The sequence below is a fragment of the Thalassophryne amazonica genome, chromosome 10, assembly GCF_902500255.1.
Source record: "Thalassophryne amazonica chromosome 10, fThaAma1.1, whole genome shotgun sequence".
In the NCBI taxonomy this organism is placed as follows: Eukaryota; Metazoa; Chordata; class Actinopteri; order Batrachoidiformes; family Batrachoididae; genus Thalassophryne; species Thalassophryne amazonica.
In genome coordinates, this window is record NC_047112.1 from 54,178,588 (window position 1) to 54,204,721 (window position 26,134).

Sequence of the window (26,134 nt, forward strand, 5' to 3'; positions counted from 1 at the left end):
GTGTGTTTGTATGAGAGTATTTCTTTTCCTGTTCAAAATGTGCAATACTGTTGTATAGACAGGATTTCAGAGACTAGGTGCTCAGAGTAAATACAACAGGAAAAAGAGGTACTTCTAGACACAATATTCAAGCACACAAAAAGCCTGAAACAGGTACTTGTCATGCCGGTGGGGGGGGGTCTTTATGACGCCCAGAAATAGCTTTACATGTAACCATTTGCAACAACCATTCACTTATGATGTTTCTTGTGAATTGTGACATCACACTCACTTATTTATGGACATGCCTTTAACAGACTATGTTATTAAACCTGTTCTTACCTCAAGAACCATCATGAAATTTTCCAAATAATTGAATAACTGGGCAACTATTTATCATTAGTTGTCCCACAATCCTTTGCTTTTTTGTGACGTTGACACACAAAATTTATTGTATTTGACCAGCGAAAATAACATGGGCCCATTTTTAATACATACTTGCAAGAAGGAAAAGATTTGTATTTGTTTCATGCCAGTACCAGAAGGCAGGACCTGAATTGTCCACCGGTAATACCATATTTACATTTTAGCAGCTGCGTGGCATGATTAATTATTAAAACTGTGGTTTAGAGCTATGTCAGTTTATGTTTTTAACTATTGAACAGTCACTGTGGAATAGTTATCGCTCATGATCACATCTAACAACACTTTTTCCCCCTTTTGTGATACAGTACGCAGATACAGGGCATCCAAAAAGTATTAACAGCACTTCGCTTTTTCCACATTTTATGTTACAGCCTTATTTAAAAATGGATGAAATTCATTTTCCCCCCTCAAAATTCTACACGCAATACCACATGACAATGTGATTTTTTATTTTTTTTTTTGACATTTTTACAAATGTTTATATATGGTTCTACAGCTTAATTGGAGTCCACCTGGGGTAAATTCACTTGATTGAACATGATTTGGAAAGGCACACACCTGTCTACATGTAAGGTCCCACAGGTGACAGTGCATGTCAGAGCACAAACCCAATATGACGTCAAAGGAATTGTCTGTAGAACTCTGAGGCAGGGTTGTCTCGAGGCACAAATCTGGGGAAGGGTACAGAAACATTTCTGCTGCTTTAAAGGTCTCAATGAACACAATGACCTCCATCAGTTGTAAATGTAAGAAGATCCCATAGGATTCGTCCTAGAGCTGGCCACCCATCTAAACTGAGTGATCGGGGGAGAAGGGCCTTAGTCAGGGACGTGACCAAGAACCCGATGGTTACTCTGTCAGAGCTCCAGCACTCCTCTGTGGAGAGAGGAGAAGCTTCCAGAAGAACAAACATCTCTGCAGAAATCCACCAATCAGGCCTGTATGGTAGAGCAGTCAGAGGAAAGCCACTCCTTAGTAAAAGGCACATAGCAGCCCACCTGGAGTTTGCCAAAAGGCACCTGAAGGACTCTTAGACCATGAGAAACAAAATTCTCTGGTCTGATGAGACAAAGATTGAATTCTGTGGTGGGAATGCCAGGTGTCATGTTTGGAGGAAACCAGGCACCATCCCTACAGTGAAGCATGGTGGGGGAACCATCATGTTGTGGGGATGTTTTTCAGCAGTAGGAACTGGGAGACTAGTCAGGATTGAGGGAAAGATGAATGCAGCAATGTACAGAGACATCCTGGATGAAAACCTGCTCCAGAGCGCTCTTGACCTCAGACTGGGGCGATGGTTCATCTTTCAGCAGGACAATGACCCTAAGAACACAGCCAGGATATCAAAGGAGTGGCTTCAGGACAACTCTGAATGTCCTTGAGTGGCCCAGCCAGAGCCCAGAATCTGATTTAACATCGCTGGAGAGATCTGAAAATGGCTGTGCACTGATGCTCCCCATCCAACCTGATGGAGCATGAGAGGTGTTGCAAAGGGAATGGGCAAAACTGCCCAAAGATATGTGCACCAAGCTTGTGGCATCATATTCAAGAAGATGTGAGGCTGAAATTGCTGCCATGAGCAAAGGGCGTGAATACACAGTAAATTTTGCAGAATAAAATTTACTCTGCTGGGATAACATTTGGTTCCATTCCAAAAAGAGTTAATATACTCTATCAAAGTGTAAAATCAACTCTTTCACAGTGTAAAATCAACTTGTATTGGAGTAGAAACACTTCATTTGACAGGACGGTAGAGGTAATTTCACTCTATTATTGAGTGTATTTTACTCTAATTAGATTGAGACTAAATGTTATCCCGGCACAGTAAATTTTAATCAGCAAAATTTACTGTGTACTTATATACATGTGATTTCTTAGTTTTTTCATACTCAACAAAAATATAAACGCAACACTTTTGGTTTTGCTCCCATTTTGTATGAGATGAACTCAAAGATCTAAAACTAGTTCCACATACACAATATCACCATTTCCCTCAAATATTGTTCACAAACCAGTCTAAATCTGTGATAGTGAGCACTTCTCCTTTGCTGAGATAATCCATCCCACCTCACAGGTGTGCCATACCAAGATGCTGATTAGACACCATGATTAGTGCACAGGTGTGCCTTAGACTGCCCACAATAAAAGGCCACTCTGAAAGGTGCAATTTTGTTTTATTGGGGGGGATACCAGTCAGTATCCGGTGTGACCACCATTTGCCTCATGCAGTGCAACACATCTCCTTCGCATAGAGTTGATCAGGTTGTCAATTGTGGCCTGTGGAATGTTGGTCCACTCCTCTTCATGGCTGTGCGAAGTTGCTGGATATTGGCAGGAACTGGTACACGCTGTCGTATACGCCGGTCCAGAGCATCCCAAACATGTTCAATGGGTGACATGTCCGGTGAGTATGCCGGCCATGCAAGAACTGGGACATTTTCAGCTTCCAAGAATTGTGTACAGATCCTTGCAACATGGGGCCGTGCATTATCCTGCTGCAACATGAGGTGATGTTCTTGGATGTATGGCACAACAGTGGGCCTCAGGATCTCGTCACGGTATCTCTGTGCATTCAAAATGCCATCAATAAAATGCACCTGTGTTCTTCGTCCATAACAGATGCCTGCCCATACCATAACCCCACCGCCACCATGGGCCACTCGATCCACAACATTGACATCAGAAAACCGCTCACCCACATGACGCCACACACGCTGTCTGCCATCTGCCCTGGACAGTGTGAACCGGGATTCATCCGTGAAGAGAACACCTCTCCAACGTGCCAAACTCCAGCGAATGTGAGCATTTGCCCACTCAAGTCGGTTACGACGATGAACTGGAGTCAGGTCGAGACCCCATTGAGGACGACAAGCATGCAGATGAGCTTCCCTGAGACGGTTTCTGATAGTTTGTGCAGAAATTCTTTGGTTATGCAAACCGATTGTTTCAGCAGCTGTCCGAGCAGCTGGTCTCAGACGATCTTGGAGGTGAACATGCTGGATGTGGAGGTCCTGGGCTGGTGTGGTTACACGTGGTCTGCGGTTGTGAGGCTGGTTGGATGTACTGCCAAATTCTCTGAAACGCCTTTGGAGACGGCTTATGGTAGAGAAATGAACATTCAATACACGAGCAACAGCTCTGGTTGACATTCCTGCTGTCAGCATGCCAATTGCACGCTCCCTCAAATCTTGCGACATCTGTGGCATTGTGCTGTGTGATAAAACTGCACCTTTCAGAGTGGCCTTTTATTGTGGGCAGTCTAAGGCACACCTGTGCACTAATCATGGTGTCTAATCAGCATCTTGATATGGCACACCTGTGAGGTGGGATGGATTATCTCAGCAAAGGAGAAGTGCTCACTATCACAGATTTAGACTGGTTTGTGAACAATATTTGAGGGAAATGGTGATATTGTGTATGTGGAAAAAGTTTTAGATCTTTGAGTTCATCTCATACAAAATGGGAGCAAAACCAAAAGTGTTGCGTTTATATTTTTGTTGAGTATACGAGGTCTGTCAATAAAGTATAGGTCCTTTTATTTTTTTCAAAAACTATATGGATTTCATTCATATGTTTTTACGTCAGACATGCTTGAACCCTCGTGCGCATGCGTGAGTTTTTCCATGCCTGTCGGTGACGTCATTTGCCTGTGAGCACTCCTTGTGGGAGGAGTCGTCCAGCCCCTCATCGGAATTCCTTTGTCTGAGAAGTTGCTGAGAGACTGGCATTTTGTTTGATCAAAGTTTTTTCTAAACCTGTGAGACACATCGAAGTGGACACGATTCGAAAAATTAAGCTGGTTTTCGGTGAAAATTTTAACGGCTGATGAGAGATTTTGAGGTGATACTGTCGCTTTAAGGACTTCCCACGGAGCGAGACGTCGTGCAGCGCTCTCAGGCGCCGTCGTCAGCCTGTTTCAAGCTGAAAACCTCCACATTTCAGGCTCTATTGATCCAGGACGTCGTGAGAGAACAGAGACATTTCAGAAGAAGTCGGTTTCAGCATTTTATCCGCATATTCCACTGTTAAAGGAGATTTTTTTAATGAAAGACGTGCGGGCGGATTGCAGTGTCGGCTCGCAGCCGCCGCGACGCTCCGCCACAGGAAAAACATCTCTGTTGGAAGCCTTAAGGACAAGTTGGAACATGTCCAGCTGTTAAACAATTTCTCATATACTCACTCCACTGAAAGCCATCAAAAGCCGCCTGGATTTTACAAATGGTTATAAACACCGCGCCGGCTGCGTCCCCGTCTTTCATTAAAAAAAATCTCCTTTAACAGTGGAATATCCAGATAAATGCTGAAACCGACTTCTTCTGAAACTTCTCTGTTCTCTCACGACGTCCTGGATCAATAGAGCCTGAAATGTAGATGTTTTCAGCTTGAAACAGGCTGACGACGGCGCCTGAGAGCGCTGCACGACGTCTCGCTCCATGGGAAGTCCTTAAAGCGACAGTATCACCTCAAAATCTCTCATCAGCCGTTAAACTTTTCACCGAAAACCAGCTTAATTTTTCGAACCGTGTCCACTTCGATGTGTCTCACAGGTTTAGAAAAAATTTTGATCAAACAAAGCGCCAGTCTCTCAGCAACTTCTCAGACAAAGGAATTCCGACGAGGGGCTGGACGACTCCTCCCACAAGGAGTGCTCACAGGTGAATGACGTCACCGACAGGCGTGGAAAAACTCACGCATGCGCACGAGGGTTCAAGCATGTCTGACGTAAAAACATATGAATGAAATCCATATAGTTTTTGAAAAAAATAAAAAGGACCGTTACTTTATTGACAGCCCTCGTATATATATATATATATATATATATATATATATATATATATATATATATATATAGGAGTCGTCCAGCCCCTCGTCGGAATTCCTTTGTCTGAGAAGTTGCTGAGAGACGGGCGCGTTGTTTGATCAAAATTTTTTCTAAACCTGTGAGACACATCGAAGTGGACACGGTTCGAAAAATTAAGCTGGTTTTCAGTGAAAATTTTAACAGCTGATGAGAGATTTTGAGGTGATTCTGTCGCTTTAAGGACTTTTCACGGTGCGAGACGTCGCTCAGCGCTCTCAGCCGCCATCGTCAGCCTGTTCAAGCTGAAAACCTCCACATTTCAGGCTCTATTGATCCAGGACGTCGTGAGAGAACAGAGAAGTTTCAGAAGAAGTCGGTTTCAGCATTTTATCCGGATATTCCACTGTTAAAGGAGATTTTTTTTAATGAAAGACGTGCGGACGGGTCCGCGCGTCGGGACGCAGCCGACGCGGTGCGGCAGCACAGGAAAAACACCTCCGTGTTGATAACCATTTGTAAAATCCAGGTGGCTTTTGATGGCTTTCAGTGGAGTGAGTATATGAGAAATTGTTTAACAGTTGGACATGTTCCAACTTGTCCTTAAGGCTTTCAACAGAGGTGTTTTTCCTGTGGCGGAGCGTCGCAGCGGCTGCAAGCCGACGCGCGGACCCGTCCGCACGTCTTTCATTAAAAAAATCTCCTTTAACAGTGGAATATCCAGATAAAATGCTGAAACCTACTTCTTCTGAAACTTCTCTGTTCTCTCACGACGTCCTGGATCAATAGAGCCTGAAATGTGGAGGTTTTAAGCTTGAAACAGGCTGATGACGCCGCCTGAGAGCGCTGAGCGACGTCTCGCTCCATGGGAAGTCCTTAAAGCGACAGTATCACCTCAAAATCTCTCATCAGCCGTTAAAATTTTCACTGAAAACCAGCTTAATTTTTCGAATCGTGTCCACTTCGATGTGTCTCACAGGTTTAGAAAAAATTTTGATCAAACAAAGCGCCAGTCTCTCAGCAACTTCTCAGACAAAGGAATTCCGACGAGGGGCTGGACGACTCCTCCCACAAGGAGTGCTCACAGGCGAATGACGTCACCAACAGGCGTGGAAAAACTCACGCATGCGCACGGGGGTTCAAGCATGTCTGACGTAAAAACATATGAATGAAATCCATATAGTTTTTGAAAAAAATAAAAAGGACCGTTACTTTATTGACAGACCTCGTATATATATATATAACTTTTTTCGTGTTGTGATTATGTGGTGTTGTGAGTAGAATTTTGAGTGAAACGATGACTTTGCTCCATTTTGGAATAAGACTGTCACACTCCAAAATTTGAAAAAAGTGAAGTGTTGTGAATACTTTCCAGATGCACTGTATGTGACGTGTGTTTTAAGTCAAAATCAATGTGCGAGTTATGACTCACTTGCCAACGTCATCATTTTATGTTAATGCTGCCACTCACAGTTGTACCCTCGCCAAAATCTTTGCACACATGGGTCACAGTTTCCTTACTTACGTGATCATTTTGCCGTGATAAATAATGCTTTTGCTCAGAGAAAAAATAAGCGTCTTTATGCTGATGATGCAACAGAAATGTTTTCACAGATGCTGCAGCATGCACTTATGGTGAGATTCTGCTGTAGAAATGTGCACATTCTGTTACATGAATAAGAAGTTCAGGCCACAACAAGCAGCTCAGAGCTTTGACAAAAGAGATTTAATATGCTTACAATAGATACACAAAGATGAGGTGAATGATATCATCCTCTCTTTTTTGTGGGACGCTACAGTTCGTATTTGCTCTTCCATTGTGCTCCTGTAAATCAGGCCGCCACGGTGGATTTTCATCTTTTGGTTTTCACCAAGGAGCCTTATCATGGATAAGCAGCACCTTCCTTTTTCCCTGAGTCGTAATGCAGAGCACAAGTAGTGCAGCAGAACAATAAAAACAGGTTATTGATTGTAAAGGAGCATCTTCTTAGTTTTATGCACTCATTCAGTTTAGCAAAAATGAATACAAATAATTGTTTATGTCTGTGGGCCTGACTGTGGGAGTGTGTTTCCATGCATCAAAGTGTGATGCAGTAGAGTAAAACTATGATGTACCTTGTGGATGTTGGGAACTAAAGTGTATGAAATAGAGTGTTGCAGTATTTCCCTTTCAGATTTTGTCATATTTGCCCCCAAGCAAGGTATTTGACCTGAGAATTCTCCACTGGAGCCGCTCAGTCGGCAACTGTCAAAGTCAGAGGTTTACACCCGGCAGCTACGCAGTATGGTTATATGTGTGTGCGCATGCGTGTGAATATGAAAGAGACAGCACTGTGTGCTCAGTGAATGGAAAGCTTAGACAATACCATGTACAAAGAGCATCGCACAGGTATGAGAAACAATAAGACTTTCCTCCAGCAGTGAAATGTCGACCTTCTTCTGCCCCTCCTTCCACTCATACTCTGCGTCTCACCCCTCTGTTCCACATCCATCCGGTTGCTGCAGTCTTTCTTCTTTCCACCAGCTTTGATCTTCTGTTTCCCCACGGCCAGATGATCCTGAGCTGTCCAGCTGTATGTGCGCTTTATATTTCGCAGTAACTGACAGTCAATACTGATTCAGTTACGTAGAGCAGCTGGTCTACTGTAAATATACTCCATTCACTCTGAGAGACAACATTTGACAAACATTACTTAAAAAAATGGATATTTAAGTGTCTTGAGTTGCTGCAAATTAAATATGGCAATACGTGTTTTCATTTGCAGTTTTATTAGGTATAATAACAAGTATTCTGAAAACAAAGAGCAACGTTGTTGGGTGTATGTTTGTGTGTGTGTGTGTGTGTGTGTGCGCGCGCGCATGTGCTTGCTTGCTCTTCATGTCTGTCATGTCCCCTGTCTGTTTTTATGGGTTGTTCTCTGTCTTTTGTTTTGTCAGTCATCCATGTGTGTCCCCCTTGTGGTTCGTCCTTGGTCTATGTCCTTGACCTGGCTCTGTCATCAATCCTTAGTCTGTTTTATCATCATGTTCCTCTGTTCACCTTGTGTTCCCGACGTCCTTCCAAGCAGACTAAAGCACTGTTAACACACCAAACACGGCAGGAATATCTGATGATTATCTTTGGAGCCATCACAATAGTTGGGGCTGCCTTAAGATTGTCGGAAGGGGAAGATCGGGTTAGAAATCTGTATAATTATCTTGCCGTGTGAACCAGACATTCGGTGAGTTGAAAACCTTAAATTATCCGTAGGTGTGCATGCATGTGTGAATGTGTTTGTTTGTCTATATGTGGTCCTACGACATACTTGCGTCCGGTCCAGGGGATTACCCCACTCCAGGAATCACCCCCGCCCCCCTTTTGTGACCCTTAAGCCCCCTTTCACAGTGGCGTATTCGTAGAGCTGCTCATTGCAGCCTATCGTCTACGCTGAGTTGAACAGTTCTACGTCCACTTTTAGCAGCTCTACGTCGAGTTTTTTCTCCCTGCGCTGCAGTATGTTGAGGGCTACGTGCGTAGGACGGAAGAAATTAAACATGTTTAATTTTCTTCGGCGTAGAGCGCTGGACACAGTTTGAAGCAGGTCTGCGCAGCACAGCGTTACTGCATGCAAGTCTGTGCAACACTGCGCTTCTGTACACAACCAAAAACTGAGTGCGACAGCTGGAGAACATGATCACACAGCCCACAGCACCTGTGTGTTCAGAACAGGGAATCGAACCTCAACTCAGAAATCCAGAAACACAATGGAAACAGCAGGTCGGTCGCTCACTCTCTCTCGTGTGCGCGCTCTCCCTCACTCTCACTCTCTCTCTCTCTCTCTCTCTCTCTCTCTCTCTCTCTCTCTCTGTGTGTGTGTGTCTGATCAAACCTGTGACTTTAAAATAAAAGCGCACTCGCTTCTTGTCGGTGCGATCACCAAATGCCCTGATCGATCAGTCTGATCAAATCAGCAGACCTGATCGGAGCAACCGGAGCTGCCGTTTCGTTCAGGGCAGCCTTTACCACAGCCAGACTCAGCATCTGTACACAAAGAAAGTGATCCACCAAGACCAAAAAAAGTAAAAATACTAAAAAATAAATAATAATAATAATGATAATAATAATAATAATGTTAAATGACTGTTTTTGAGCCGCACCACACCATGTAATAGAGAACAGAGCGCACTTCCACAGAGGCAGAAAATAGCACTGAACTGGTTTAATAGCGGCATGGTACACGCGACTGTGTGCACACATTAAAATGTGAACACATGCAGCTGCAAGTATGAACGAACACTGAAAAAGGCTGAGTACGCGAGTATTCCTGGCGTATTTAAATGAAACACAACGCTGCAATGAGCAGCTCTACAAATACGCCAATGTGACAGGGGCGTTAATTGGAGTAAGTTGTTGAAGATGAGTGAGTGAGTGTGATTATCAAAAATATTGTTGATTCATTCAATTGAATTCACTTTCAACTGACTAATCTTTTCAGCTCTGTGAACAACAACATTGACTTCATTCACAAGGACATCTGATAAATTTCCCACTTTTTGTACATGGTTTCTGATGAAACACCAGTTGTCGTGCCTCGACCCTGGAATGAGCATGCAGCCGTGCCGTCTTCTACAAATGAGCCTGGTGTCATTCAGCATGATTAGAGAGTGCAGCTGTGGTATTGCAAACAAGATTAGTTCTCCTTGTTGTCATTTTGTTTCATTAGACCACTGCCGGTCCAAATCAATACCCTCAAATTGCTCCGCTTAAGGGAGGAAAAGGGGCCTTTGAGGAATGACGCAGGTTTGTTGGCCTTTCAGCATGGAACCTTCCAAGTTTTAATTATTTTGTGAATAAAGTAAATGTTTGTTATTGTAGCATGCTACCTGATGATAGGATGTTTATGTTTGTGCATTGGTCTCTCTTCTAGTGTTTAACAATATTGACAGACTAAATTAAGGCCAACGGGAAACATCTTGGCAGTGTGTTATTATATGGTGTTGCTTTGTTGCTGGGTTGCCACATCTGACATGGTGGAATTGGTAGTGTTGCTGAAAGTTCACTTTGGACAGAAGCACTTATATTTTCAGCTTCTCTTCCAAGTACCACAAACACAAGTGTCTGTCTTCTCGGTTTCGGATACTCCTGTTAAGTCTCACCACAGCAGTCATCTGTCTCCATCTCACCCTGTCCTGTTGATCTTCCTCTGTCACACCAAAAACTCTCACCCTATCCATAAACCTCCTCTTTGTCCTTCCTCTTCTCCTGCTGCATTGAAGCTCCATACCCACTGTCCCCCTCTCTTTCTTCCGACATCCTGCTTTACAGTGGTAACGGTGGCTGTCATTGCTAACTCAGGCCTCGACCCATCAGGTGGGGAAATCCGATTTAGGATCTTCATGTTTGGTTTGGTCATATTTGCACCGGATTTAAGGGGTGCAAAGACACACTGGTGTCATGTTACAATACATGAAAATTCACTAAGGTATATCTTATATATTATATTCCAATTCTAAGGTAGAACTATGCCAGTATACAAAGGTATATCTAAATATCTAAAAAGGAAGAGTAAAATAGGAGAGTAGAAAAGAGTAGAGTAGAGTCACTTAGGTGCCTGGTCTTGAGAACCAGGGATGGTAAGTTAAAATGTATCATTATGTATCATTATTCTTTATTCACTCTAGCGACCCCTCTTGACGTATGAGAGTACTGAAATATAACATAAGGTTCACAAAACAAAACGGAACTACAAAATACACATCAAATCAGAAATGGCATGAACAAGCACCAAAAAGCTCATAAAAGAAGACAATTAAGACAATTGCAAAAATTATTGCACCAACATAAAAACTTAACTTAAAACATTACATGACTGGAAAAAGGAAAGTTACCCAAATTTACTGAGTATGGCAGGTTTTTTCAGACCTTTTGTGTTAAACAGTTCACTAAATTTCTCTGTATTTGGTCTAATATAATAATGCTGATTTAAGTATTTTTCACATTTTAATTAAAAAGATGGACAAATAAATAATGGAATTTGTCGTCAATTTCATGGAGATTACAGACCTCGCAATTGACTTTTTTCAATACTAGAAAATCAATTTGCGTTAATTGGTATCTTATTGGTAACGGGTACTGCTTCCGAATTTCGCTAGGGTAAATTTATCTACATCATTCAGATCTGACAACAAATAATTTTCAGTAACCTGTTCTTTAAAAAAAAAAAAACGGTGGCAAGTTGAACATGACCTATTATTCTGAACACTATCATTTCAATTCTGAATATTCATAGAATTTATCCTTAGTTCAGTTCTCTTTTTAAACCAGTTAAAATTAACATTTTTCAAGTCAAAACATAACTTTATGTAGCCACAATTTTCAATCACACTCTTAATTTTAGTCATCCTTAACTTAGTCATCGTGATTCAATATTATCACAACACATTGTTACATTCCTGTTTACAGTAATAGCAGAAATGAAATGCAAAAAACTGAATCACTGGTCAACATTAAAGAAATAAATTATTGTAATTGTCGATATCATCTGTTTACTATATACAAAGAGGTTCCTGTTTACCAAGAGGTTGTTATTTCTTTCATGGAGTAGTTGACTTTAATGGTATCATGATACTACGTTAAAATGAAGTACGATTCGATGCAGGCTTTATGATAAAATTATCACAATACTTTATAAATCTTTCTACCAATACTGCATGCTTGTCCTGATGCAACCCTCCTCATTTCCATGGGTTTGGGACCAGCAGTCAGAATTCACTGGTTTGTGCACCTGAAGTTCTTTATTTTGGTTTAAAAGTCACTTCAGAACAAGCATGTGTCTTGCAGGTTTTCAAACTGTTCTTCAGACACAGCAGGTGTAGTCATGGCTCATATTTCAACTTTCAAAATTCAGTGTTAGATTTATTTATTTTTTTAAATGTCTGTACAACAAAGCTGAGACTGTATTTTTGTGTAACTTGGAGAGAATGGGAGGTCTGAAAAGTCCCAGAGGGAATCAAGTATGATGTTTAATGAAACACATCTCGACGCAAACAAAAAGTAATGACTAGTAAAAGAGACATAAAAAAAGAAATGTCTTTTTCACAGTGTAATTTTGTGATGATATAATAGGTCATTAAGCGGCCACTTTAAGTTAATGGCTGATTAATTGGATTACTCCATGTAAAAGATGAAGTGCAACTGTAAATATTTAACTTTTTCCTGAGTGGTATATGATAGGTCCACCAGATGCTTCAGTTATGCATTCCATAGTGCAGTACACGACATGCACAACTTTTTGGCAAGTGGGTATTTTGACTTTATCATGATTTCTATGCATAGTTTTCAACTCCACTCTGTATAAACCTGAATGCTCGATTTAAGCATTCTAAGGTGATAAGTATTTGTATAATGAAGGAGGATGTAGCCTAAAGTGATTAGCACCCTACGAGTCAAGGTTTGCATAGTTATTACGCGGTTCTTTACGTCAGAGAGTATTGGTCAAAAAAAAAAAAAAGATTTAACAGACACTAAAAAATAAAAAATTGTAAAACACTGTTCAGTGGGATACAACACTCCAGAATTAGCTAAACTATTGAGGTACAATCCCAGAACAATCAAATATTTTGTTGTAAATAGTCAACAGTGTCACAAGAAACATGGAGGAGAAAAGGTGGAAATAAATTGCAAAACAAACAAACAAATTAAGAGGTAAATGTAACACTACCAGGAACCCATTATGCCCAGAAGTACAAACTCACTTTTCCTTTGTTAAACAGTCAGGTTTGTGGTTTAATAACATTTTAGAATGACTGAGAGCACTGTATTTGTTCACCAGTAAAATGAATCCTCAGGAATGCAACTTGCCTAATAATTCTGCACACAGTGTATTATGGTGCTGTGAAAATGGCAGCACCCCATTCCCCTCCCCCTGAGCTTTTATAAATTCAGATTTCTTATCACATCAAAACAAAACAAAAATAAATAAATAAATAAAATTCAGGCTCCTCTCTTAAATTTTCTAACATTATGCTATTTAAGGTCACACTGAGAAAATTGGTTGTAAAAGTTGTAAAACTGGTTGTAAAAGTGATTATAAATGTATTAAAAGTGATTAATAGTAACTGATACCGGTACTACCGGTATGTACTGTATAAAAATGGCTGTAATTCCTAAATGGTTTGTGTGATATTTTTGTTGAACTTCTTTGTTATGGATATGAATGTACAGCAGTAATTACTTAATGAAAGTTGATAAACGGTACATAAGAAATGTTACGTAATTAAGCAGTTGCACAGAGCTTCATTTTTGATAATACAACAATTATAAAAAAAACAGTCCTGTTGTTGCTGTGTTCATTTTTGAAGGCTTACTGAACAAAAGCATGAATTAATTTATCTCAAGTACACACCATACTTTAATTGCAGCCGATCTGCTCTGTGTAAGCCTGATCCTGTCAGATCTCAGAAGCTAAGCAGTGTGGTACCTGGTTAGTACTTGGATGGGAGACCACTTTGGAGCACAAATACGAATGCGGATCAGGCTGTATCCACTGTGGTGACCCTGAACAAAATGGGAGCAGCCAAATGGACAACAACAACAAACCATACTTTAATTCTAAACTGATATGTATAATAGTTATTAACAATTATTAGAATGATCTCACCAGCTACCTCAAAACAAATGTTTTTCAGCCTGTAAATATTCCTGTTTACTGTATTCTTTTCCAGAGTGCCCATCTAGCAATGATCGACACACTGATGATGGCGTACACATTGGAGACGGTGAGCGCTGAGAAGGTCATTTCGTGTATTCAGCAGTATTCATCCTGCAGCCCTGAGGTCGAAACACCATATGACACAGAGGATGCGATTACTACCTGGATCAACAAGGTGAAATAGTGGTTTAAATCTATTTTAATCCTGACTATAAGTCAATTTTGTTTGTTTTTTTACTTGTTTGGTTGGTCATGCAACTTATATGACGTCTGTTAGAAAACTATCCGACCTTTTTATTTTTTTTTTTAAATATATCGATTTGAATCGTGCGCTTGCATCAGCCAAGCTTGAACCTTCATGCGCATGCGTGAGTTTTTTCACGCCTGTCGGTTGCGTCATTCGCCTGTGGGCAGGCTTTGAGTGAGCACTAGTCCACCCCCTCATCGGATTTTCATTGTCAGGAAAATGGCTGAGCGATTGGAGCAGCGCTGAATTAAATTTTTCCACAAACTGTGAGAGACAGCCAGGTGGAAACCATTCGGAAGATTCAGATGGCTTTCGGTGAAGATACTCTGGGCGTCACACAGATTAAGGAGCATTACAACCGGATTAAAGTAATGTAAGTAAATAAAGTAATGAAAGACGTGCGGAGGAATTCGTGCGTCGGGATGGAGCCGCTCATGGCGCACAACAAAAAGCACATCCGTGTTGGAAGTCTCACAGGACAAGTTGTGACATGCCCAGCTGTTACACAATTTCTCGGATACTCACTCAACTGAAAAGCCACCGAAAGCCGTCTGAATCTTCCGAATGGTTTCCAACACGGACGTGCTTTTTGTTGTGTGCCATTAGTGCCATTAGTTTTTGCACCTGTTATTCATTAGTTCTTTTTGCTTTTACGCCTCACCCATTTGTCTGTTTTTTTGCCAGTCGATTAACATTGTCGTTCATGTATGTGGTGCTGTGTTCTCGTGGCCTCACCTGTGTTCGTTATGTTTAGTACGTACCCCGTTTTTTTATGCACACCTTGTTTCACCTATCTTTAGATTGGTCCTCTCGTTTGCACCTCCTGTTTGTTCTCTGTTTAGTGTTGGACTCCTATCCCCTGCACGTGCTTTGTTTGGATTTTGGTGTATTCACCTGGATTACTAAAAAACAGCTGGTGTTCCAGCATCAAATCTGCCAGCCTGAAGTTTGAGGCAGAAAGAAGTGAGGTCTCACGCCAGAAGCGTCAAAGACAGAAAGAGAGGGCAGCAGCACAAGCCCAGCCTACTCAAGTGTTCATTTGCCCCAAGTGTAACAGGTCTTGTGCATCCCGCATCAGACTTTTCAGCCACCAGAGGGCTTGTAGAAAATAAACTAAAAAAAAGAAAAAAAAAAAAGGCCTTCCCACTATCCTCGCAAGCGAGGAAACTGCCAACAACAACTAAAGCACCATGGATTTTTTTGTACTGTCACCTCTTGAGTCCTGCTTATTGGGGTTCTGTTTGATTCTGATTCCGCCAAATCGTAACACTGAGAGAGTGAATACTTTTTATAGGCACTGTAACTGAGTGGTTAAGGAGTTGGTCCAATACATAGACCTTGGTTTGAATCCTGCTCTTGCTACCTCTCTGAGTTCCTGGACAAGACGCTCTGTATTGTCTCAGTCCATTGAGTCGTCAGTGGGTGCTAGCCTTGACTGGGAAAGTAACCTGCATTGAACTGTTATTCTGTCTACCTTATCTTTTCTGCTTTTCGCCTTCCTTTAAGGTTGGCAGGTCTGCAATTACTGTAAAAGTAGAAGAAAAAGAAGAACATCTGAATCAGAAGGAAAGCTGAGTCTTGGAGAATGAGTGAAATTAATAAATCATGCTGTCAAACTGACAGAATAAAGCATGAGCAAAGAGTGGGAATATAGCCTTCATACGTCTCAGCACTCCGCTTGTTTGCAATTTGTGGGACAGCTGATCCGCAGTGAGGAGGACAGCTAGGCTAAGGTAAACCTAACTACAATGTTTTAAAAATGTATCATCAATTAAAAAGTTTTAACATTTAGTATAGTAAATGTCCACATGTTTAGCTCTGAACAGATTTTTCATCTGGTCAGTGGTGACAAGAAGCATTTTACTCTCGAATACTTTGTTCCTCATACAGTAACACGAATTAGCCTGTTAGTTTCTGCTCACTAATGTGGTGTTTGCGTTGTAAATAAATTATGTGCCAGTTAAATTAATTTTGCTTCTTGTTGCATGAGGCAGTAACACCATGTTTCAAAAATAAATGTGAATTATAGACAGGTGTAACTTATATATGTTTTTTCTTTTTCATAAGGCATTTTTGGGTGTCATGATTAGTGGATTAGTGGTTAACACTGTAACCTCACGGTAGGAAGGTTGCGGGGCCACATCCCACCTGATCCTTTCTGTGTGGAGTTTGGATTTCTCCCTGTGTTCGCGTGGGTTCCCTCCTGGTGGTCCGGTTTCCTCCCACCTCCAGTGACATGTAGGTTAGGTGAATTGGTGGCTCTAAATTGCCTGTAGGTTTGAGTGAGACCTTGAATGTGTTTGTCTGTCTACATGCGGCCCTAATATATACTGGCATACTGTCCAGGGTGTACCCTGCCTTCATGCCCAGTGACTTGTTGTGAAAGTGTAGTGACATGGACCCACAACAGGGGGCGCAAATGAACGGTCAATAGATGAGCCAAAAAGTAACAATTTAATGTTGTGAAGGTGCACAACGAATATACAAACAATCTCAGTATCTGATAACAGTCAATCCACAAAGGTGACGTGTGGGCAGGCTCGAGGATAGAAGACGTCTGTCCTGAGAAGAGCCGGAACCACACGATTTCCACCGCCACCGAACCTGGTGAATACTGGAGCCGCCAAGTCCCGAATTCCCAGGTGATCACCGTCCCCGACTGTCGGATCTGGTACTGCTGGCGAAGAGCAAAGACAGTCAAGTGTGGGTGTGTGTACACCCCGTAACAACAACGGTGGGAATGCCACCTCCACCTCTAACACACACTCGTGCAGCGTCTCTGTAACCACTTATCTGACGTAGGACGAAACAGTCGCGACCCACGCCGGTCCTCTGGTTGACAGCTGCAACACAATAGCACTTGGAATCAATCAATATAGGCAGAGAATGTTACCTCCATAGAAGTACGATATCTCGGCAAGGAGGTGGAGATGACGTCTGGTCTTTATGGAGTGAGATGATGTAGAGTAGATGGGTGACAGCTGTCAGGAGATAATGAGTGACAGCTGTCACCCCCCGCCTGTGTCCGTGGCGGCAGCGCCCTCTCGTGCCTGAAGCCCGCACTTCAGGCAGGGCGCCCTCTGGTGGTGGGCCAGCAGTACCTCCTCTTCTGGCGGCCCACACAACATGACTGCTTGGATAGGCTCCAACCACCCAGGACCCTTGATTGTGGTAAGGGGATATAGAAAATGAATGACTGATGTGTTTTTGGACAGATGCGACTAATAATCCGGTGTGACCTATAGTTCTGAAAATATGATAGCTTCTTTTATGAAAAAATGCCTGAATACAAATATATGTCAGAAAACATCCCTCAAAAATACATGACTGCCAACTTGTACGTATGCAGTTCTATGGTGTGTTCTTATTTTTTACATTAAATACTGATAATGTTTTGGCACTGTCTACAGGTATGGAAGACAGAACGCTACTGCATGGCTGACCATCATCACATGACACCCCTGCATGGGTACTAGTCTTTCGTTTTATGACTATTTTCTGTAAAAGTCAAAATTAACATTCTGTTATTTGTTTTTTTAAATACATTTTTATATATAAAACGGGTGAATACAAAAGTGATGGGTGCCGTTTCCTGAATGAAACCGAAGTGAACTAGTTACATGAGCCGTGAGTGGTCATAAATCAGCACTTTTTCCGGCACATTAAGACAGACATGCGGAGGAGTTTGTGCAGCGCTCGGCGCAAAGAAACGCCGTGATGAAGCCTCACGGGACATGTTGGGGCTTGTCCAGCTCAAACTCAATTTCTCGGATATTCACACAACAGAAAAGCAACTGGAATCTGTCTGAAAGCCGTCCTGAGAGACCAACACCGAGGTGGTTTTGTGCCGCGTCAAGAACCTTGTAACGGTGGAATGTGCCGGAAAAACTGCTGATGTCCACGTCTTTTCACAATTCCTGTGCTAGTCAGAGGACATACCGGATCAAGACAGCGTCCAGTTTAGAAATGAATGGCACATTTCACTGTTACAGGAGTTTTTGTCATGGAAAGACGAACAAAGGTGGAGGAATTCCACGCGTTGCGGCGGAGCTGCATGGCGAAAAGAAACGCCGTGATGAAGCCTCACAGGACATGTTCTGGCATGTTCAGCTCATGCACAATCACAATCGGATATTCACACGACTGGAAAGCAACCGGAATCCATCTGAAATCCACCTTTAAGCCGTCCTGTGAGACCAACACCGAGGTGGTTTTGTCCCGCGTAATGAACGGCTCCGTGGCGCGTCCCTCGGCTTCTTTTTCCATGAAAAAAAAACTCCTGTAATGGTGGAATGTGCCGGAAAAAGTGCTGATGTCCACGACTTCTGCCTTTTTATGAAAGTCAGACGAGGTCCCGGATCAACAAAGCTTTCACGTTGGAAATGATCTGGTGGTTTGTGCAGGGTGTCAGCCTGTCCATCGGCGCTGGGAGCGCGCTGCGCTCTCAGCAGTTGTGGGCCGTCCTTAAAGGGGCAGTAACACCCCGTAATCTGTTTAATCCCCATAAAATCGTCCCTGAAAGCCATATTAATGTTTCGAACGGTGTCCACCTGGAGGTCTCTCACAGTTTCTGGAAAAAAAATTGATGCAGCAAAGATCCAAATCGTTCAGACATTTATTTGCAATAAAAAATAGACGAGAGGGGTAGACCACACCTCACTCAAAGCCTGCTCACAGGCGAATGAAGCAACTGACAGGCATGAAAAAACTCACGCATGCGCACGAGGGTTCAAGCTTGGCTGACGCAATCACACGTGATTCAAATCCATATGGTTTTTGAAAAAATAATAAGGTTGGATACTTTTCTAACAGACCCCGTAGTAATAATAGTAATGATGTCCTCTGTTTTGTGGTAGTGCACAGCTCCAAACACTGCACGACTCTCTGCCGACTAAAGCTGGAAAGATAGATTTTGGTCGGAATTAATAGCTTCAAAGCAAATCGCAGCTTAAAATCAAATGACACCTCTTTCCAAACGTTGTAATACAAACAATAAACTACAACCAACTAAAACAGTTTTTTTTCTCCCAAAATGAGGCGTCCTCAATTCTTTATAAATTACATTGAGGTTGACATGCAACGCAGCCGGTTACAAGAGCTCAGCTCAGAGTCTATGGAGTTAAATTTGTGTTATTAATATCTGAGAGGAAGTGCTTTTGACAAAAACAACAGATTTTGTTTATTTATATTTCTGTCCAGAAATCAAGGATCCAGTGACCATGTACAGATTTAATTTATGTCCAGAGATCAAGGATCATATTTAATTATTCAATCATAGAAAGTATGCATTATTGGCAGAAAAAGGAAAATATATACCAATCATAGTTAACTTTTATCTGATCTCATATTTTGATGTAGAGAATGATCATTGATCAAAAGCCTTTATTATTACATAGAAAATTAAAGAGATTATTAATAGATATATTGCATTATGTGGTGTCACCATAAAAAATTGGTAAGTGTCACTGTATACAACTTTTCTTGCAGTCAAAGATACACTTTTTGCCTAGAAAAGAAAATCATTTTTTGGGTTATATCTTGTTCAGATATAACTGAGAACACTTATTTTTTTTAAGTAAGAATTGCGTATCAAAAATCTACCAGAATGCACCAAAATGTACCATTTTTAAAATTCTTTCTGGAGAGCATGTCCCCAGAACCCCGAGAGGACTTTGCCTCTTCGGTGCTCATGTTGTACCGCTTCGCTGCACAATCTGTCAAACACCAAAAAAATTTCAGTCAAAACTTCGTTTCTCACCAGCACCCATGCCCCTGTGCTGTCTGATTCATCAAACCTAACCCGAACCCTAACACTAAAGTGGCTGTCACACTATGACATATTAAGGAAACATATGAGGAGCTGATATGAATTTTGGATGTTTGTTTTTTTTCCTGTAAAAGTCCTTCTGCTACTTGCTTATTGCTTTCCTTGCCAGGTGCTATCCTCTGAGTCCCTCAAAAAGTTTTGTGCATGCTTAAAGCTTTGAGCAGACATCAGCCAGAGTGTTTCTGATACCTGCACATTTGTTTACCATTTTGTCCTCTGGTAGTTTCTTACTTTTACCATACGCATGCATTTATATTTTATGGCTGTCCGATGTTTCAGACCAGGCTTTGGTTTGGCCAAAACTCTAGTGCAGGGTGTGAATTATGCACGAATGGAGAGAGGACAGTTCCGATACAGTAACATGCAAGGCAACTGTACATTTAGCCGAGGTCTGACTGAACAAAAAGACAGCGCAGCTGTATGCTTTTTAATATTGATGTCAGAGCACCTGGCAGATTCTCTTGGCAAGAAGGCGCAGCAGAGTTGTTTGATGTCCTTTCCGCTGCAGTCGCAGTGAATGGCAGCATAGTGAGAAGATGCTGCCAAGTGCACAAACATATAGTGAGGAAGTATAACATCATGATCCCAGAGTGAGCTGGATTCTATCCACATTTGCACTCCGACCTCGGCCAATCCCGCTCAATTCTGGCTTCCCCAGGGTGCAAATATGTCTTGAAACTGGGAAAAGCATTCTGCTGAATGCAAGTACAGACCAAGCCCGTAACCAGTTCTGATTGAGGGAGCTGAGGTGGAGGCTGCAAATTCCTACAAGTACCTCAGGCTGTGGCTGGACAGCAAAGTGGATTGGACAACCCACACCGACCACCTGTACAGGAAGGGACAGAGCAGGCTGTACTTTTTGAGGAGGTTGCAGTTGTTTAACATCTGCAGGAAACTCCTGTGGATGTTCTACCAGTCCGTATGTAGCCAGCATCCTCTTTTACACCATGGTTTGCTGGGGGGCAGCACATCCAAGAAGGACATATCCAGCTTAGACAAATTGATCAGGCGGGCTGGCTCCGTGGTTGGCATGAAGCTGGACCCTCTGGTGATGGTGGTAGAGAAAAGAACACTGGACAAACTGCTGGACATTATGGATGATGCCAGTCACCCTCTGCACTCCATCATCAGCAACAAGAGGAGCCTGTTCAGCCACAGACTGCTCCTTCCCAAGTGCAGGACCAACAGACTGAAGTGCTCCTTTGTCCCTCAGCCCATCAGACTGTACATCTCCTCACTTGGGGGGAGGAAAAGTAACAGGAAGACAGAGGATGGGAAGGAGAGGAACAGCAGTAGTGAGTAAACCAGTATTGATCACTATGTCGGGTATTTATATTGTGTATTTATATTTATATTTGTAAACTTTCTTTTTTACTTTCAGTTTTGATACTCTGTGTGCTTCTTTCTCTGTGTGCTGCTATACAATGCTGCTGGAAACTCAATTTCCCTGAGGGAGTCTTCCCAAGGGATCCATAAAGTTCTGTCTAATCTAGTCTCATCTAACTCTCTGTGTTGTCAGTCAAAATGTGCCGTCATCTTTCTGTCACAGCCCCACTTAACCACAAGAGACCAGTGGATTAAGTGTTATTTGCCACCAGACAAAATATTTAAATACATAACTAATCTATCTGCTCTGTCTGTCATAGTGTGATACGGCCTTAACCCTCATCCTCCAGACTTGAAAGTTTTGTGTCTCTATACTTCTCATACCATATCTGTAGAATTCATATTTTGCGATACATTTCCTGTTCCTGTAGCCACTCTGTAATTTTTAACAGGACTGACATGTGCAAATGGTTCTGGTTCCTTAATACAGAAAGACTGAGCCCAGTCTGTTTACATATCTCTGGTAGGACTGTTGCCAAGTCTGAACTTTACATGCATGCACGCACACACACACACACACACACAGCTCAGAGGAAATGTGGTCCTTGGGTCCAACTGATTAGACATGGCACTCAGTTGGAGTTCGCTTGAGTTTCAAAGGTCCAATATTCCCAGATTAACAGTTAAATCCTCCTTTAACTCATTTTTTGTGAACTTGAATAAATTCGTTGGAAGTTGTCCACTGTGCAGTTTACCCAAGTGTGATGTCATGTTATGATGACTCGTTCTTAAGTGATAACTGTTCATTTTGATGGAATCACGGTAAAAGCAGCAGCCGTGAGAAGATTTAGTGCACCTGTATGGCCATTAGTCATAAACGTGCCTGTTAAAATCAAAACAGAACACTTTTAAGTGTTGTATATAACTGAAATATCAAAATGTACTACGTATATATATATATATATATATATATATATATATATATATATATATATATATATATATATATATATGTGTGTGTGTGTGTGTGAGATCATGCATCCACTGTGTACATGGACATGGAATGCACACAGATGTGATTATTTTAATCAGCACATTTTTTAATCATGTGTGATCACATCTGTGTATTCAGGAAAGATCATACAGATCTAGTCACATCTGTGCATTTCACATCCACAGCGGAAATAAACAGCTGAGATATGTGCATTACAACAGTGTGCTGCGCACACATCAAGATTTAAAGTCCCGCAAACTCTCTCAAAGTAAAATAAAAATAAAGCCTACCACCTCCACTGAAGAGAACACAAGGCAAAAGAGGAAAAAACATGCCACTCACCCAGTTGTGAAGATTTCCAAATGTAAAGTCCACACCATAAAAGAAGCCCCACGCACGCATTACGTGTGCGATCTCCAGTTGGAGAACATGTGCAGGTCAACTATACGTCCTCACACGGATCGCCAGCCAGAGAACATGTCCAGGTCAATATACGTTCTCATGCACGTTTTGCTCGCAAGATCGTCGGCCAGAGAAGAATGTCCGACTGCAGCTCTCCCTTCAGCTCAACGTCTGTCATGATTGTGGCACGTTATCATCCATTATTTCCTGAAAATATATTCTGACTTTTTTCCAGTGTAACAAATACATCTGCGTGTCCAGGCAGTCCGTAAAAACAGCGTGGTGGAGACAGTCCACGTCCATGGCAGCAGTAAACCACACCACATTTTAGGTTCCAAAATCCGACAGACTCTGAAAAAGTTAAAGACTTTCACAGTGAAATGGGTCGTCTCCTCTGTAAATTCAAGCCATCACTTTCAAAAAAGGCCCAGAAGCTTCGTTATCAGACATAACCGCATTTGTTTCACTCTGTCTATTGACCATCAGGATGTTTTTGCTCATTCTAAAATATATGTCACACACCAAGAAATGCAGAGTAAGATGTTTTCCAGAAATGCACCTGTTACCTCGCTCAGGTACAGGGATAATTAGCAATTAAAAACATCAGAGACCACTAATTATTAGCATATGTGTGCGGAGAGACTTACAGTCATGAGTACTTTGATGTTGCGTTTCTTACTGGGGTGTTACAAAATGTGCAACAAGCCCTTTAAAATATTATAGTTAGTAAACTTGTGCCAAATCAACATGCAGATCCACCTTGGATCTGCTGTGGAGACCCAGAGTGAGAACAATGGAGCAGCTGAAGGGACTTACTTTATAGTTAGCCATACCTTAGCCTGGGTGTGTTGACTGCAGTTCTGGCTGTCCCACAAAGTGCAAATTAGTGTAGTTTTAGTGGTATTAAGGTTAATCTCTATTTTTATTCAGCTGTGTATAAAGGTTATTTCCTCTCTTAATTCAAATGCATGGTCTTACAGTTTGAGAGCACGATTGATTAATTTCATTCATTCTCTTAGACCTAGCATATCCTCCTTATTCAGATCTTCCAGCGTATTAGTGAATTACTGCCAGCTACTTGTCGACCATGACATCTTGTGGCTGTAGAAGATAATGCAGTGTTTTTTCCACATATAAATCACTTTTAAATATTAGTCATAGGACCACCCAAAAAAAAAAAAAAAAAAAAAAACCAGAAAAGAAAAAAAATCAAGACTTCTGCTTTGGAAAATATGGTATGTGGTTTATGTGGAAATTATGCAAAAACATCCATCATTGATAAAGGCTTTTTTATATATAATAAACAGCCATTGTCACAATATAATTAAAATCCTGCTAGTTATCATTAATTGGCAAATTTAAAAAAAAAACAAAAAAAAACTAAGGCTCCTGCTTCCTTAGATTTGTAACCTAATGTGCCAATATCAACATTTGTAATTATCTATAAATTCCAGTTTAAAATAAAAAATAGTGTAATATAAATCTATGTACTTATGCTATGTACTATTCTCTTTATGTGAGCGCAAAATCTGTTTTTATGTTGGTTTGTGTCTGTACAAATTTGCTCCTGCTGTTTTAGTGAAGATGAATTATGTTTTGTCCCCTCCCAACCCAGATAAATGAGTATCTGAAAGACATTATGACTGAAGAGCAGAGGAAGAAGGATACGCAGAGTGCCGAGCCTGCTGAGAATCCTCGGGTGAGTTTATCTTGTCTATTTTTTCACACTGTCCTTAATTTTTTGCAGAAGTATTTTGTTCATGCTGTGTGATTAGTGTAAAAGCCCAACCACACATAATGACTTTAAAAGAACACTTTCTTCTTGTTTTTTCCTTCTTTTTGTCACCGAACTCTGCCTTACTTAGGCTAATATCTCACTGATGTGTGACTGGTGACGAGTAGGTGGAGACACAAAATCACATGAAAACAGGTGAAAAAGCGATAATTGTCTCGTGGACTCTCACTGAATTGGTCCTCCGTCCTACGTGGTTGCATACCGGCTGACTGTCTGCTGAATGCCGTCTGGAGTGCTGGTGAAAATACGGCCACAAACCTCGAGCAGTCCATACACATACTGTGCGAGAGTCACTGACATGGCGCGCAGCACACTCATGAAAGTCAAGCAGCACTGGCACGGTCTTTCTAGGGGCAAGGATTTGCACATGAATACCACGTGGGACTCTCATGGATGCTGAGCACCACTGGAGCAACTGAAATGGTGACACATTTGTGTACACAGTGCTCAGGATGGGTGTTGACCATAGTCACAGGCTCTTTCACATAGTAACAGTGTAATCACTGTTATGTGAAAGAGCCTGTGAAATCCCCTGACTTTAGGCAGAAAAAGCACTGACAATAATAATAAAATTACATTATTATTAATATAATAATAATTATTATATTATAAAATTATATTATTATATAATAAAGTTATTATGAAATTATTATAAAATATAATAAAAAAACAAGAAGAAAAGTGTGAAAAACAACTCACGGACTTACACAATGATGTACAGGAGCTGCGTCAAACATTAAATCCATATTGCCTCGTCCATATTCTCTACACAGGCTGTCCCTGGGTGCATGAGGGCCATCGCCAGCCCAGCAGCATTAGACTTATTTCCCCTTGGGTCCTCAGAGATATAAATAAATAAAAAGAGAAAAAAGATAGTAAATATGGTTTGTGCACTCCTCTGTGGCTGGAGAGGAGCATGCACAGCTGGATTGTGCATTCACAGCTGGGCCACACTTAAAACCTAGTTCCATTATGCCACGCGACGCCACAAATTCGCGTCCCTCGCCTGGCGATGGGCGCGTCACTATCGCCTGCTGTGTCGGTCTGCTTGGGCGGAAACTTTCACTGCGAAAATTCACCCCAATGCCTCATCAAATAGGAGGAGCTTCTATTCCGCTTGCTGTCAAGTCAACATGGCGGACCTTGATCACACGGAGCAAGTTGCTGTGCTCTGTTTGTCGTGGAAAGCTGACAAACGTCGCCAGCAGCGCCGTCCCTGGGTTCACAACATCCTCATGAGACGTTCCCAATTCAGGGAGTTTCATCATTTGCTGCAGGAGCTGCGTCTGGATGACGGCTGCTTTCAGCGGTACTTCCGCCTCTCCAGGACCCAGTTTGAGGACCTTCTGTCCCGTTCGCGCATGCACATGTGAACAATTTAAAAAAAAACAAAAAAAACTGTCTGCTGCTGCAGTTCCTCGCTCTCCCCTCCAACTCTGTCATAATTGTGTTATAAACCAGTCACCATTTGTTTTATTATACATCTGTGTAGTTAATAAAATTATCTTCACGGATGATTTGTTCACGCGCACATGTGAACAAAGAAAAAAAAACTGGCTGCTGCTGCAGTTCCTCGCTCTCCCCTCAAACTCTGTCATAATTGTGTTAAATAAAGGACAAAAGGGACATAAGTCCTGCTCACAGGCTGAT

General features: G+C 41.7%; 1 protein-coding gene across 7 annotated transcripts in view; it reads left to right on the forward strand.

The window, feature by feature from the left end:
• camsap2a (calmodulin regulated spectrin-associated protein family, member 2a) overlaps positions 1-26,134 on the forward strand; it is a 148,245-nt gene that overhangs the window by 57,161 nt on the left and 64,950 nt on the right. For all 7 annotated transcript variants that reach the window (XM_034180011.1, XM_034180014.1, XM_034180012.1 and 4 more), the window contains exons 3-4: positions 13,907-14,068; positions 24,305-24,388. In XM_034180011.1, coding sequence (XP_034035902.1) covers positions 13,907-14,068; positions 24,305-24,388 — 246 coding nt within the window. The remainder of the gene's footprint in view (positions 1-13,906; positions 14,069-24,304; positions 24,389-26,134) is intronic.